This window comes from Balaenoptera acutorostrata, chromosome 20 (assembly GCF_949987535.1).
Source record: "Balaenoptera acutorostrata chromosome 20, mBalAcu1.1, whole genome shotgun sequence".
Lineage (NCBI taxonomy): Eukaryota > Metazoa > Chordata > Mammalia > Artiodactyla > Balaenopteridae > Balaenoptera > Balaenoptera acutorostrata.
This window is the reverse complement of record NC_080083.1, coordinates 12,456,199-12,473,121: the sequence shown is the minus strand read 5'-3', so window position 1 is coordinate 12,473,121 and position 16,923 is coordinate 12,456,199. Positions and strand designations below refer to the sequence as shown.

At 41.3% G+C, this 16,923-nt stretch overlaps 1 protein-coding gene across 2 annotated transcripts in view; it reads right to left on the bottom strand.

The window, feature by feature from the left end:
- Nucleotides 1-16,107: 16,107 nt before the first annotated feature.
- ITGAE (integrin subunit alpha E) overlaps nucleotides 16,108-16,923 on the bottom strand; it is a 59,248-nt gene continuing 58,432 nt past the window's right edge. For both annotated transcript variants that reach the window (XM_057537047.1, XM_007177439.2), the window contains exon 30: nucleotides 16,108-16,443. In XM_057537047.1, coding sequence (XP_057393030.1) covers nucleotides 16,348-16,443 — 96 coding nt within the window. In that variant the 3' untranslated portion in view covers nucleotides 16,108-16,347. The remainder of the gene's footprint in view (nucleotides 16,444-16,923) is intronic.

Genomic DNA, 16,923 nt, shown 5'->3' with positions numbered 1-16,923 from the left:
TCCTTGGAGGAGAGGTTCAGAGGTTACTTATACCTAACGAACGAGGTTCAATTTCCCACCCCAGAGGAGAGGAGGGCTCAAGCGAGGCCTGAGATAGGAAATCTGAATCTGTCCTAGGGCACAAAAGCAAGTCATCACAAGGCAAGGAGAGCCCTCCTTCAGAGCCCAAAATATCCTGGATGACCTAGAAGGGACAAGAGTGGGAGAGCGTGGCATGGAAAGGGTTTCATGAAGCAATTTTTCTTTTGCTCTGAGGAGTCCTGCTTTGATAAACACATTCCATTAATAGACATTACTGGTCCATTTAAGAAACAGCATTTCTCAGGGTATATGCCCAGTAGTGGGATTGCTGGGTCATATGGTAGTTCTATTTTTAGTTTTTTAAGGAAACTCCATACTGTTTTCCATAGTGGTTGTTATCAATTTACATTCCCACCAACAGTGCAGGAGGGTTCCCTTTTCACCACACCCTCTCCAGCATTTATTGTTTCTAGATTTTTTGATAATGGCCATTCTGACTGGCATGAGGTGATACATCATTGTAGTTCTGATCTGCATTTCTCTAATAATTAGCGATGGTGAGCAGAGTGAAGTAAGTCAGAAAGAGAAAAACAAATACTGTATTCTAACGCATATATATGGAATCTAAAAAAAAAAAATGGTACTGACAAACCTAGTTGCAGCGCAGGAATAAAGACGTAGACATAGAAAATGGACTGAGGACTTGGGGTGGGAGGGCGAAGCTGGGATAAAGTGAGAGTAGCATTGACATATACACACTACCAAATGTAAAATAGTTGGCTGGTGGGAAGCAGCAGCGTAGCACAGGGAGAGCGCACAGGGAGAGCGGCTTTGCGATGACCTAGAGGGGTGGGATAGGGAGGGTGGGAGGGAGGCTCAGGAGGGAGGGGATATGGGGACATGTGTATGCATATGGCTGATTCGCTTTGTTGTGCAACATCAATTAACACAGTATTGTGAAGCAATTATACTCCAATAAAGATTAAAAAATTAAAATAAAAAATAGCAGATATTAATGTTGCTTCAAAGAGTCAACAGGAAGAAGGAAGCCTGTCTCTGCAGGAAGCATTTCTGAGTCCTGTCTTAAGTGATAGGTTCTTACTCATTACTCAGTTCTCAGAATGTGACCTGGGGAAAAACTCCACTGCGGTGTCACTTTAAAAGAATAAACCGTCAAATGCTGGTTCACTGGGCACTGAAAAGGATAAAGATTCAAACTCAAACCGACCAAACCCACACAGCGGCGCCAGCACGAACGCGGTACACGGTAGAGAAAGATGGTCTTGCTCCGGCTCCTGCTGCCTGCAGGGTTTTCCCCACAACCTTCACGGAACAGCCCTCGTCCATCCCCACCTCTCTCTCCTCGAGTTCACAGGATTGTAGTGATGCACCGAGAGCAAGCAGGACATCCTCGCGTGAAACCCGAGAGTGGGCGCGGCGTCCACAGCTCCTGCACTCAGCCCTCCCATAGAGTCTTCCTCTGTGTTGCAGTCTCTATCCCCACCGGCCTTTCTGGCCTCACAAGCCCTTTACGCACACCAGCTTCAGGGGAACTGACTGACAGCTTTATCACATCCCGCACTTTCCAACCCCTGTGCCTTTGCTCAGGCGGGTCTCTCCTCAGTACTTCATGGCTTCAAGGCTCAGCCTTTACAGGGCTTTGTCTCCTTCACAAAGGCCTCCTGGATCCCTCTCCTTCTCTAAATTCCCAAAGGACAGGATGTTTCAGGAAGTTACAGCTGAGTGCGTATCTCATCTGTCCTATAGGGCTATGAAGGCAGAAAAGGCTTTACCACTCTGCTCCACTGGGTCTATAATGAGATAAGTGGTCATCCAGAAGAGAAGGGGGGACAGGGGGAGGGAGGGAAGGAGGAAGGGGGGAAGGTTGATTCCTGATCATCCTGCCTCTACCCATTAGCCTGCATATTTGAAGTGCCAAGAGTAGAGTGACTAAGTCTTTATTTTTGAGTGTATATTTCAACAGAGATAATTCTACTAGAGCATTATGTTAAATTTGTCTCCTGAAGCAACTTGTTAGTCATCAAGACTCCAAGTCTGTGCTGAGCGCTACCCATTGACAAAGTGTAATCAGATGAACAAACCCTGATCTCATTAACTAGTATCTCACAGGGTGTGCGTCTTGACATCAAAGATCACCCAGAGTGCTTGCCCCAAAAGCCAATTCCCAAGCCCAAGCCAGACTAGAGCATCAGGACCTTTAGTGGGTCGAGCCCAGGAACCTGAAGAGCTGAGCTCCACCTGTGCCTCTTCCCCAGCAACGCCTGTAAACCTCCACTACACCCGCCTGTAAACCTCCACTACACCCGAGCTGCTGCTCCCCTACACCCTGCCCGCCTGTAGTGAAGCTTCTGCGGAAAAACATTAGACCTGAAGATTCCTCCTTAAACTAGCTGATGGCCTCGGGCAAGTTGTTTCCTCCTCCGCTGAACAGCTAATGGTGCCTGGAGTGACTGATAGACAGCTGCAAAAGTACAAAGCCTGGGGTAGAACAGATGCTTTTTCTTAAATGACCCAGCCTAAACAGAGTAGGTCTGTGAAGCTGGATGGAAAAATATGTTACGTATTTATTTTTACTACACTTTAACTGAAATTTAACATTTCCTTCAATTATGAATGTAGGCAACAAACCATAAGAGTATTAGCAGTACCTGTATCTTAACACCAATAGAAATTACAGATATTTCCCCATTTTTCTTTCATAATAAAGAAGTATGTATCTCCATATCGTAAAAAAAATTTTTAATATTCTGATCACTGTTTCAATATAATTGGTTCCTTATAAACTTATATATTTAAAAACAAGCTGATGGACGGATAGATGGAAAAATACGATAAAGCAAGCATAGTAAAATGTTAATGGAAGAAGCCAGGTGTTCAGTGTAAAATTCAATTTTTCTGTATGTTTGAAGATGTTCATAATAAAATGGTGGGAAATTATCTGAGAAGGCGTCCCTAGGCTTCAGCAGATCGCCAAACGGGTCTATGGCAAACAAACAAGTTAGGAACCCCTGACCTAGAGGTACTAGTGTCCTTAACTTGCTACTCTACCCATGAGTTCTTCACCTAGGAGGCAAAGGACCCCAAGCCCCAGTGTAGAATCCAGGAGTTAGGCTGGTAGCCTTTCCTAGACTAGGAAATCAAAAGGTTTGCAGAACCAAAGTGGGCCAGTGGTGTTTTCTCCCACCCCAGCAGTCCAACGTTAAACTCAGACCTCACAGCTCTCAAGAGGGAAAAAATTCCTGATCACATTCATCTTTGTTCAAAATTACACCTGCTCCAATACACAAGTGGCAAAATATTATAAACAACTTAAATGTTCATCAATAACGGTGTAGTTAAATAAATTATGGTACCTCCCAAAACAGATACACAGGACAACAAACCATCCATTAAAAAGAATAAAATAGATTTCCAGTTCACATAAAATGATCTCCAAGATAGATTAGTAAATGAAAAAAAGCAAAATACCGAAGAGAGTATACATTATATACTACGCTTTGCAATTTTAAAGGATGTTTTTATATGCATAAGCTCTCTCTTGAAGAATGCACACAAAAAAGAAACTGGTAATCCTGGTTTTCTCAGAGGAAAAAAAAAATGGACAACTGGGGGCCTGGGGCATGAGGGAGACTGATTTTTGCATTGTTTGACTTCTGTTATCATGAGTATGAACCATTACCACGTGAAGAGAATAAATAAATTCACTGTTCCTGAAAAAAATAAAAAGAAAGAAAGAAAAAATTACCCCAGGGTAGGACACTAGTCAAGCCCAGGAAACAAGGCCAAGAGCTCGAGAACATCTGTCAGTGCTCTGGGCAGGGCTAGCCCAGGCCCACTTCCCAGACCCTGGAGAGAAGATGCCTCCCCAGAGAGCACACCTTCAATCCCCCGACCACTCAGGACGGCAGCTGGTTATAGGTCCTAGGAGTTGACCAACCAGACCCAGAATCCAATCCTGGGGCAGAGGGAGGGGGAGCAGAGCCGGCAGCTGCCTCTCCTGGAGGCTGGCACCCTGGTCCTGTCTTCCCTGTGATACTTAGGAAGAGTTCCTCATTTAGACAGACCACCAGCAATACTACTGCTTCCTAATGCCCAGCAGCAAATCTGCAAGACTCAGTTCCCCCGCTTCTGGAGAGCACATTGCTCTCTAATTCTAAGTCAAATCACCCTTACTTGCAGGATACAAAATTAATGCACAGAAATCTCTTGCATTCCTATTCACTAATGATGAAAAATCTGAAAGAGAAATTAAGGAAACACTCCCATTTACCACTGCAACAAAAAGAATAAAATACCTAGGAATAAACCTACCTAGGGAGACAAAAGACCTGTATGCAGAAAACTATAAGACACTGATGAAAGAAATTAAAGAAGATACCAACAGATGGAGAGATATACCATGTTCTTGGATTGGAAGAATCAATATTGTGAAAATGACTATACTACCCAAAGCAATCTACACATTCAATGCAATCCCTATCAAATTACCAATGGCATTTTTTATGGAACTAGAACAAAAAATCTTAAAATTTGGATGGAGACACAAAAGACCCCGAATAGGGCTTCCCTGGTGGTGCAGTGGTTGAGAATCTGCCTGTCAATGCAGGGGACATGGGTTCAAGCCCTGGTCTGGGAAGATCCCACATGCCACGGAGCAACTGGGCCCGTGAGCCACAATTACTGAGCCTGCGGAGCCTGTGCTCCGCAACAAGAGAGGCCGTGATAGTGAGAGGCCCGTGCACCGCGATGAAGAGTGGCCCCCACTTGCCACAACTAGAGAAAGCCCTCGCACAGAAACGAAGACCCAACACAGCCATAAATAAATTAAAAAAAAAAAAGACCCCAAATAGCCAAAGCAGTCTTGAGGGAAAGAAACGGAGCTGGAGGAATCAGACTCCCTGACTTCAGACTATACTATAAAGCTACAGTAATCAAGACAATATGGCACTGGCACAAAAACAGAAACATAGATCCATGGAACAAGATAGAAAGCCCAGAGATAAACTCACGTACCTATGGTCAACTAATCTATGACAAAGGAGGCAAGGATATACAATGGAGAAAAGACAGTCTCTTCAATAAGTGGTGCTGGGAAAACTGGACAGCTACATGTAAAAGAATGAAATTAGAACACTCCCTAACACCATACACAAAAATAAACTCAAAATGGATTAGAGACCTAAATGTAAGACCAGACACTATAAAACTCTTAGAGGAAAACATAGGGAGAACACTCTTTGATGTAAATCACAGCAAGATCTTTTTTGATCCACCTCCTAGAGTAATGGAAATAAAAACAAAAATAAACAAATGCGACCTAATGAAACTTCAAAGCTTTTGCACAGCAAAGGAAACTACAAACAAGACGAAAAGACATATCTCAGAATGGGAGAAAATATCTGCAAACGTATCAACGGACAAAGGATTAATTTCCAAAATATATAAACAGCTCATGCAGCTCAATATTAAAGAAACAAACAACCCCATCCAAAAATGGGCAGAAGACCTAAATAGACATTTCTCCAAAGAAGACATACAGATGGCCAAGAAGCACATGAAAAGCTGCTCAACATCACTAATTATTAGAGAAATGCAAATCAAAACTACAATGAGGTATCACCTCACACCAGTTAGAATGGGCATCATCAGAAAATCTACAAACAACAAATGCTGGAGAGGGTGTAGAGAAAAGGGAACCCTTTTGCACTGTTGGTGGGAATGTAAATTGATACAGCCACTATGGAGAACAGTATGGAGGGTCCTTAAAAAACTAAAAATAGAATTACCATATGATCCAGCAATCCCACCACTGGGCATATACCCAGAGAAAACCATAATTCAAAAAGACACATGTATCCCAGTGTTCACTGCAGCACTATTTACAATAGCCAGGTCACGGAAGCAACCTAAATGCCCATCGACAGATGAATGGATAAAGAAGTTGTGGTACATATATACAATGGAATATTACTCAGCCATAAAAAGGAACGAAATTGGGTCATTTGTTGAGATGTGGATGGATCTAGAGACTGTCATACCGAGTGAAGTAAGTCAGAAAGAGAAAAATAAATATCGTATATTAACGCATATATGTGGAACCTAGAAAAGTGGTACAGATGAACTGGTTTGCAGGGCAGAAATTGAGACACAGATGTAGAGAACAAACGTATGGACACCAACGGGGGAAAGCGGTGGGGGGGTGGGGGTGGTGGTGTGATGAATTGGGAGATTGGGATTGACATGTATACACTGATGTGTATAAAACTGATGACTAATAAGAACCTGCTGTATAAAAAAATAAATAAAATTAAATTTAAAATTTAAAAAAAATTTGAAGAAAATGTTGATAGATTCACATAAGTGAATATATCTATAATAGATTCAAATGAAAAAAAAAAGAAAACTGCAATGCATGGAAATATTATTTTAGGAAAGATTTATATAGCTATGACAGTAAGCCTTCCTATTCAGGAACTTGGTGTGGCCTGCCATATGTGCAGATCTTATTTTGTGTCCTTCAGTAAGATTTCACATTTCTTTTATTTAGGTTCTTTAACATTTTGTTAAGTTTAAAATAGTGTGTATTATAAGCGGTATATTTTCCCCTGTCCATTTCTAACTGGCTACTACTCATATTAAAAATAAAAACAATAAGAAAAACATAAACAAAACCCAACTTATCAGTTTGTGTCTTATGTAACTTTATAACTTCTTATAAATTCTTATACCACTTTATAAATTCTCTTTTTAATTCTAGTAATCTTTTACTAGATTCTCATGGGTTTTTGAGACCTCTACAATTACAGACAAATTATGCTTTTCTAATATTACAAAATTATTTCATACTTTTATCTATTTCATCAGACCGGATCTCGACAAACAATGAATCACATTATTAAGAGTAAGTATCTCCTGTGCCTGATTTTAAGGACAGAGCCTCAGAAATTTGCCATTTAGTATGATATTTCCTAAAAATTTTTGGTAAATGTCTTTATCATTATGCAATAACTTCCTTCCCTTCCTAACCTACTTAGAAGTTCTATTAGGAAAAGTTGCTAAGTGTTATCAGATGCCTTCGTAGCATTTTTCATATAACCTAATTGTTTTTCTCCTTTAATTTGCTGTTGTAAAAAATTCAAGTTTTGTTTTAATTCAGACTTCATCTTTAATACTTGACAATGAGACTGCCCTAAGGCCAGAAAGCGCCAGATGCCATCCAGAAGCGACTGGAAGGACACTACATAATGCCTCTCTTTGTCCTGATTAATGTTTTGGACACTGAATTCTGCTTTTTCAAATATGAAAATTGCCACCCCTCCTTCATTTTTGTTTGCATTTTCCCAATATCTTTGTCTATTTATTTTTCAAATTGCTTGTTATCTTGTTTTACAAGTGTTTCTTCAAATAATACACATTTGAATCTGACTTTTCAGCCCATCTGACAGTCTCTGTCTCCTGAGTTCATTCACACTTAGGGAAGTAATTAATGTATTTGGTTTTATTCCTTCCATCTTAAATACAATCTCACTTTCCTTCTTCTTACTTTTGCTGAATTAGCCATTTTTCGTCCCTGTCATTTTTTCCTGTTCCTTTTTCCTCCCTGTCATTCCTCTGTTTGCCTTTCTTTCCTGTCAGTTTTGAAGTCCTACTGTGCTTTAAAGATCAGCTCATGCCTACATATTCCTGAGTCATCTTCAAATATATATATTCTATCAAAAGAAAATAATAATGTTATACAATATGTGGGGGCTTCCCTGGTGGCGCAGTGGTTAAGAATCTGCCTGCAAATGCAGGGGACACGGGTTCAAGCCCTGGTCCGGGAAGATCCCACATGCCGCGGAGCAACTAAGCCTGTGCGCCACAACTACTGAGCCTGCACTCTAGAGCCCGTGAGCCACAACTACTGAGCCCACGTGCCACAACTACTGAAGCTCACGTTCCTAGAGCCCGTGCTCGGCAACAAGAGAAGCCACCACAATGAGAGTCCCGCACACAACGAAGAGTAGCCCCTGCTCGCCACAACTACAGAAAGCCCGTGAACAGCAACGAAGACCCAGTGCAGCCAAAATTAAATTAATTAATTTTAAAAAATGTTATACAACATGTATTTTTATACTATATGTATTTTTAACACACATGCACCAAGCATCTATAGCTGCTCACACCTCCCTCAACCCCAAACAGGATAGAAGCTTTAGTTCTAGGTTACTGTTAAGTTTTTCTTTAAAGGATGACTCCTATTTCAAAAGTCCCTACTTAGCATTTATATGACAAAGTCCTAGTCACATTATTATTATCTATTTAACTTTATTTTTTTTAAATTTATTTATTTATTTTTGGCTGTGTCAGGTCTTCGTTGCTGCGCGCGGGCTTTCTCTAGTTGTGGTGAGCGGGGGCTACTCTTCGTTGTGGTGCACGGGCATCTCATTGCGGCGGCTTCTCTTGTTTTGGAGCACCGGCTCTAGGCACGCAGGCTTCAGTAGTTGTGGCACACGGGCTCAGTAGTTGTGGCTCACGGGCTCTAGAGCGCAGGCTCAGTAGTTGTGGCACACGGGCTTAGTTGCTCCGCGGCATGTGGGATCTTCCCAGACCAGGGCTCGAACCCGTGTCTCCTGCATTGGCAGGCGGATTCTTAACCACTGCGCCACCAGGGAAGTCCCTCTATTTAACTTTAATAATACATATATTGCAAGGTTCGTTGCTCCCATTATTCCTCTCCTTTTTGTCTTTCCCTATCTTGGGATTTCTGTTCTGAACCAACTGTCATTTGATAGAGTATTTCCCCAAGTGTTGTCCTCAGAGAAGTACATGGATAGAATACTTTTTAAACGCCTGCACTTCTGAAAATGTTTATTTTGCCCTGACAAATGAATGATATCTTTTCCTGGTTATTAATTTTGGGGCCTTAATCTTCTTCCCTCAGGATTCTACAAATGTTGCTCCAGGAATTTAACTGTTAATGTTGCTGATAAAAAAAAGTCTGAAGCTAATTGATTCTCTTTCCATTGCAAATAAATAATCTGTTCTTTGGGTCTCAAAACTTTAAGATTCGTCCTTATCCTTGGACTTCAGGAATTTCACCAACATGTGTCTACACATATATTCTTACGTTAGTTAATCCTGCCTGGGACTCAGAAAGACAATTACTTCTCTACTTATTTCTTTTCTACCTCCAGACTCCTTTATTTCATGTTATGACTTCTGGATCTGTCTTTTGAATTTATCTCTAGATAATTCTATTCTACACTGTCGGGTATATCTTGAGCTTCCAGATGTGACTCAAGAAGTATCATAATCTTTACCTATTTAATTTTTTAATCGAAAATTAAATTTGTTGTATACGAAAGCTGTTAAGAGTAAATCCTAAGTGTTCTCATCACAAGAAAAAAAATTTTTTTTCTATTTCTTTAATTTTGTATCTACAGATGATGGATGTTCACTAAATTTACTGTGGTCATCACTTCATGATGCATGTAAGTCAAGTCATTATGTTGTACACCTTAAACTTACACAGTGCTGGATGCCAGTTATATCTCAGTAAAACTGGAAGAAAAAAATTAAATTTGTTCTGATTGCAAAAAAAAGAAATCATCTCATTTCATGGGAAAATACACGGTCTTGCCGATATTAAAAAAAAAAAAAAAAAGGAAAGTGAAGCTACAGTTATATACCCATTAAGCAAACAAAGTAAAAAAGAGATCCCAGGCTCGTTCACGCTGCTGATAACCACGTAATGTGGTTCAATCTTTCTGGAAAGCTATTTGGCATTGAAGGGCAATTACCAAAATGTGTTTAAGTCCACTTCCGGTAAAAGCTTTACAAAGTGTAATGACCTACACAAATTTAAGTTACTGATTTCCCCAAACACACATTAACCCAAGGTGTTGCCTTTCCCTATCCCCCCAAACCTGCATTCAGCAGCAGCATTTTGTCTCTGACACTGGCTCCTTGAAAATGGTCATAAATTATCACAAATGGTAGAAGTTATGATCCTGTTTATGTAAAACACACACAAAACAAAACCCAAAAACCCAGGTACTTGTATATGTACATATGTGACTATTTACAAAAGCACTGAATATGGTCTGGAAGGATACATGCTAAGCCAGCTGACCTCAGCTTCTAAGGAGGGGCACAGGATGGGGCAAGGTTGTGACTAAAGCACATTTTCACTTTTCACTCTGATCTCACTCTGAGAGTGTATCTATGTATTACTTACATACTTTTCAAAACGTCCTTCCACTAATCAAAATAAAGTCAACTAGAGTTGGGAATTGTCTATTTAGGTGCATCCAGCTACCTCCTGAACTCTTGATATTTGAACTGCCCTTCCTGAAGTGATTGATTCCCTTGATTCCATTTACTAGAGCTGTTCTTAAAGTAATGGTAAAATTCTGGCACTACTGCAAGGTTATAATTAGGGCTAGGAGACCCCAAAATACCTACAGCCTGATCTTAACCAAATATCCCTCCTTGTATGGATATTAGAGAAAATGTGCACAGACTAATATACTAGTACAGATAATTTTAGACTGCTGGGCTTGGCTGAATGGAATGCTCCTTTCTCAATGTCTAATTAGGCCTAAATAGTTTGACCAATTTAGATATTCACATCTGCTTATTTCATCCCTCCAACAATCAAATTCAAAGTTCAGATGTTATCATGGGAGAGAAAGGTTATTTGAATCAGCACTCACTAGCCTGCAGCAAGTTCAGATGTTATCATGAGAGAGAAAGGTTATTTGAATCAGCACTCACTAGCCTGTAGCAGGGGAGATGAAAACAAGAGAAACCACAGGGGCACTTTCCCCCATGCTAGTGTGCAGCTGGCCCCATCTTAGTCCTTTTCTGGTCGCGACACTGGCCCTGTGACATGACCCACTGTCCTTGGATCTATGCAAGCTTTGGCATGTCCTGTTCCCAGGCAGAGGAGGGTGAACAGGAAATGGGAAAGGTCTGGCACTAGACGGGCATCTTTTAGAAGAAAGACAAGGCTTTGGCCCAAGCCACAGCACATGAATTTATACAGTGTAACCATGTCTCCATTTAAGTCTCTTCCTCCTCACAGACCGGTCCCTTACGAAGTCTCCTGACTACAATGACATTGGTCTAACCCAATCAGATCAGCCCAGCTCAGTCAGTCAATAGCTTACAGATGGTCAATATAAGTCTTGGCTGTTACAATCGAAGTGGGATCTTATTTGCTATAAAAAAAAGTATAAAAGCAGGGACTACAAATCACCTATAATAATGAAAACTTGGACACAACTCCTGAGCCCATCAACAGGGAAACACCTAAGCAAACTTACTTCTTTCTTTTCCTTCAAAGGCACACCTCAGAGATATTGCAAGTTTGTTTCCAGACCACCACAATGAAGCAAATATCATGATAAAGCGAGTCATACAAATCTTTGGTTTCCCAGTACATATAAAAGTTATGTTTACACTATACTGTAGTCTATTAAGTGTGTCATAGCATTATGTCTAACAGAACAATGTACATACCTTAATTTAAAAATAAAAAACAAAAAAATTACAATAGTAACATCAAAGATCACAGATCACCATAACAAATGTAATAGAAGTTTGAAATATTTCAGAAATTACCAAAAACGTGACAGAGGCATGAAGTGAGACATGAAATGCTGTTGGAAAAATGGTGCTGACAGACTTGTTCAACACAGGGCTGCCACCAACCATCAGTTTGTAAAAAATGCAGTACCTGCAAAACCCAATAAAGTGCAATGAAACAATATGTGTCTGTAAATAAGATACATTAATAAATGTAGCAGCACTGAAAAACAGAGAATGGTATAATAAAGGAACCAACATATAAAGGAATTCCTGAAACAAATAAAGCAGACGGATTCTGATCAACAGAAAAGCTGATCGTGCCACACAGGCAAGATAAAGGGCTCCATGAGAAGTGGACGGGACCCCAACCAAGCCCCAGGGACCGCCCAGAGGCAGAGTGGCAGGGAGTGGGACCGAGGGCAGGCTGTGAGGCAGGCAGAGGGCATGCAAAGCTCCCATGAAAGTCAGGCCCAGAGATAACTGCTCAGAGCCCCACAAGTTCCAGCCAAAGATGTAAGGATGAGAAAAAGTATATCAGAAAGACTCCAAATTACCATTATGTGCAGATAGGATTTTGAAATCAACAGAAAAGCTATTAAAAAACAGAGTCCAGTAAGATGGCAGATAAGATAAATATTCAAAACAACCAATTAAATACAAACTCTATATAATCAGTCAGGGGGAAAAAAGGTATTTTTCAGAGTAGCAGTAAAAATTATAAAAATGTAAATACAAACTATAATACAGCTGGAAATTAAAATCTTTGTAAATTAAGACCTCTCTGAAGAAAATTACAAATCTTGTTGCAGGGTGTTTTAAAAAATCTCAGCAAGTGGAGAAATGCCATACTTCTTTCTTTTTTTTCTTCTTCTTTTTTTGATGGGTAAGAAGTGGGTTTATTTAGAGAGAAACACACTCCCCAGACAGAGTGGGGGCCGTCTCAGAAGGCGGGAGGCCAGAAATGCCATATTTCTAAGTAAGAAGATAATACTATAAAGATAATGATTCTCCCCAACTTAATCTGTACATTTAAATTAAAAGCCCAAAAGGTTTCTTTTGGGATTCTGAAAAACTGATACTACGAATTATCTGAAAAAACACAATAATTAAAAAAAAAAAATAAGAATGAAAATGACCTATCAGATAATCAAAATTTACTGCAAGGTTAAAAAGAAGGCTGATATCAAAAACAGAATACCATTTCCACACTGATCAGATTAGCAAAACAGTTAAAATTTGATGATGCCCAGTGGTGGCAAGGGCACAGAGTGGCGCTTATTCTAAGTGGGACTGAAAACTGGTAAACTTTTTTGGAGGTCAAGTCACATCATATGTTGAAATTTTTTATGTTTTTAAAAATTTTTAATTTAATTTAATTTAATTTTGTTTCTAGAAGCTGCACCACGCGGCATGTGGGATCTTAGTTCCCTGACCAGGGATCGAACCTAAGCTCCCTGCACTGGAAGCGCAGAGTCTTAACGACTGGACCACCAGGGACGTCCCATATATCGAAATTTTAAATGCACATAACCTTTGAGTCAGTAATTGTGCTGAGAACTTACCCATCACTATACTTGAAAAGTGTGCCAGGATACCTGTTTAAAGATGTTCATCGCACCTTTTCTTTGTAATAAAAAAAGAAATGGAAATAACCTAAATATCCACCTGTGGGGACTTCACAAGTAAACTCCGACACATCCACATATAACATAGTATATTATGGAGCTGTTAAAAAGAACGGGGTAGATCTGCAGGTGCTGCTAGTGAAAGACTTTTCTAAGGTCTATGAGATGAAACAGCAAGGGGTGGAACACTGCAAACAATTCAATCTCACTGAAAACGTTTATACTGGTATATGCGTAGGAATATTTTGAAGGAATATCTGAAAAACCATTAACAGTGGTTGCTTTTGGAAAGAGACATTAGAGGTGGGAGAGGAGAGGGAGACTGCCTTTTCATTTTTTAGATCCCTTTCTGCTGTTTTGAACTTTTTATTTGCATAATGCTAAAAACTGTGGTTCCTTCCATTGTGGTACTAGCACAGGAACAAACAGAGATCAATGAAACAAAACTAGATTTCCACTAGTGTGTGTGTGTGTGTGCGCGTGTGTATACACACTAGTATATATATTCTAATATATATTTGAATAAATGATAAACTGTTATTCATCTGGAAATAATAATATAGTTAGACTTTAGGTCATCAAGAAAACAGAAACTGGGATTTCCCAGGTGGCACAGTGGTTAAGAATCCGCCTGCCGGGGCTTCCCTGGTGGCGCAGTGGTTGAGAGTCTGCCTGCCAATGCAGGGGACACGGGTTCGAGCCCTGGTCTGGGAAGATCCCACATGCCGCGGAGCACCTAGGCCCGTGAGCCACAACTACTGAGCCTGCGCGTCTGGAGCCTGTGCTCCACAGCAAGGGAGGCCGCGGTGGTGAGAGGCCCGCGCACCGCGATGAAGAGTGGCCCCCACTTGCCACAACTAGAGAAAGCCCTGGCACAGAAATGAAGACCCAACACAGCCAAAAAAATGAATAAATAAATAAATAAATAAATAAATAAAATAACATTCCTTCTTAAAAAAAAAAAAAAAAAAAGAATCCGCCTGCCAATGCAGGGGACACGGGTTCGAGCCCTGGTCTGGGAAGATCCCAGATGCTGTGGAGCAACTAAGCCCGTGCGCCACAACTACTGAGCCTGCGCTCTAGAGCCCACGAGCCACAACTACTGAGCCTGCGCTCTAGAGCCCACGAGCCACAGCTACTGAGCCTGCATGCTGCAACTACTGAAGCCCGCGGGCCTAGAGCCCATGCTCCGCAACAAGAGAAGCCACGACAATGAGAAGCCTGTGCACCACAACGAAGAGTAGCCCCTGATAACTGCAACTAGAGAAAGCCTGCGACAGCAACGAAGACCCAACACAGCCAAAAATAAATAAATTAATTAATTAAAAATAAAAATAAAATAAAATAAAAAAGAAAACAAGAAACTACTCTAGGTATTTTGAGCAGAAAGGGATTTAATACACAGAGTTAAGTTTCAAATTTGTTGGGAGGACTGGAAAATAAAAACAGGAGGGCTGGTGTCACCCAAAGGTCAAGTGTTGCAAGAAGCCACTACCACTGCCTGTCCTCATCTGCTGCCACCATGCGGCCAGAAGCAGAAGGAAGCCTCCTCCACCTTCTCGTCTCATGCAAGTGCCCCTCACTGGCAAAATCCACACCAGAAGTCCACTGCAAGGGAGCCTGGGAAATGGTTAAAGCCTTCCAGCCCCTGTGATACAGGAGAGCGAGGATGAGCAGAGGAGGTGGTTAAATATTTCAGTAAGTGGTGCTGTGAAAATCAGTTACGGGACTTCCCTGGTGGCACAGGGGTTAAGAATCCGCCTGCCAATGCAGGGGACACAGGTTCGATCCCTGGTCTGGGAAGATCCCACACGCCGCGGAGCAACAAAGTCCGTGCACCACAACTACTGAGCCTGTGCTCTAGAGCCCGTGAGCCATAACTACTGAGCCGACATGCCACAACTGCTGAGGCCCGTGCGCCTAGAGCCCGGGCTCTGCAATAAGAGAGGCCACTGCAATGAGAGGCCCGCGCACCACAACTAGGATCAGCCCCCGTTCGCCACAACTAGACAAAGCCTGCACACAGCAACGAAGACCCAACACAGCCAAAAAAAATAAAGAAAGAAAATAAAATAAAAAAGAAAATCAGTTATGCATCCGGGGGGAAAAAAAAACCCAGGTTAAATTCCCTAATTCACACCTTATACCCACATAAATTTTAGAAATAAATCAAAATTTAGAAGAAATAACAATGAAACACCTGAATTAGCTAAAGAAGACCAAGGGATCAGAGGGATTACTTTCTACATTATATACGTCTGCACTGCAATGTCTTTCATTACCCATGAAAACAAAGACTGTCCCACTGCAGGTTTGGGAGTGGGGAGATATGGTCAAGTTTTAACAGTATGGAGCATACAAATAAAATAAAATCAGACACTAAGAGCAAAGCCAGCCTGTAAGTAGGCCCTAATCTCGGTTCCACCTCCTCCTGCGGATGAGCGAGCGCTCTCTCACTGAGTGAGGCACGATGGTCCCCTGAGCAACTCACTCAGCAGGAAGCCAGGCGACGATCGGCACAGGATGTTAAGTAGACACTACAAAACAAAGTCCTGGTCTTCTCCTCTCCCCCCTTGTTCCTGTTTTGGTGACCTCCGTTTTCCACTTTTTACATTTGTTCTGGGGCTGCTTTTTTGTGGCCTCATTTGAAATAATAGGCCACATCTTAGGATCTGAAAATGCCAAACTAGGAGCTGCTTTCGACCACTGTCCCCCAAGATATACTTTGTGGAACACTATTTTGGAAGATGTTAACAGAAACAGCAGGAAAAAAGCTCTCTTAGGCAAATAAGGCTGGGAAATGCTGTATAACTGCATAACCTCCTCTTGGGGGGGGGGGAATCACAAAGTATATTATATTTGCATATTAAAGGCACATTTGTAAAGAAAACAGTTTTATTTAATACCAAGTGTCTCCCAAGTTTCATTTTTGCACAATGCACAGACACTTTGGGGACAATGTATGGTTAAAAAACAACATTCCACAAAACAATGTGCTAGATTCTGCTCTCGATCATCCTAAAGGAAAAGTAATCCACAGGACACCAAGTCTCTAGAAGTCTCCAGGACTGGCTGGTACTCTCTCCCAATGGATGAGGAAGCTGGTCTAATTTTCTTCTTCCAGTAGGTTCTCTGATTTCAGCTGGGTCTTCCTTATTCTCTCCAAGTTCAGGTGTTGGTATTTTCTTTTAAAAAAGCCACACTAAAACAAAGGGAGGGAACCCCAATTACAGGCCTAACCTAACCATCTGTTTTAGAAAACCATCTACCTGGTTGTTGCCAAAACAGCCCCCGTGCTCCTCTGCTTCCTCTGAATCTCTCCTGATAATCCTTCAAGACCCGTCTTAAATACTGCCTTTCCACAAGCCTTTCCTGTGCTCAGTCCCCAGTCAGAAGTGATTTTCCACCTTCCTCTGAACCCCCAGAGCACTTTAACATTTTTAACTTAACTAATTCTGCAAAGTACTACAGTTTCAGCTGTACTGGGTCATATATCTATGTAAAAGTACTCAGCCTACTGGGCTGAGGGTAGAAAGAGATCAAGTACAGCCTCCTACACATCAAGAAACTCACAACCTAGTGAGAAGAGAAATAACTGGAATATAGTGTGACGACTACCCCTTGGAAGGGTTTCTAGAGGGGAGCTCAAAGGAAAAGCATAAAGCTCAGCTCAGAGGACTCA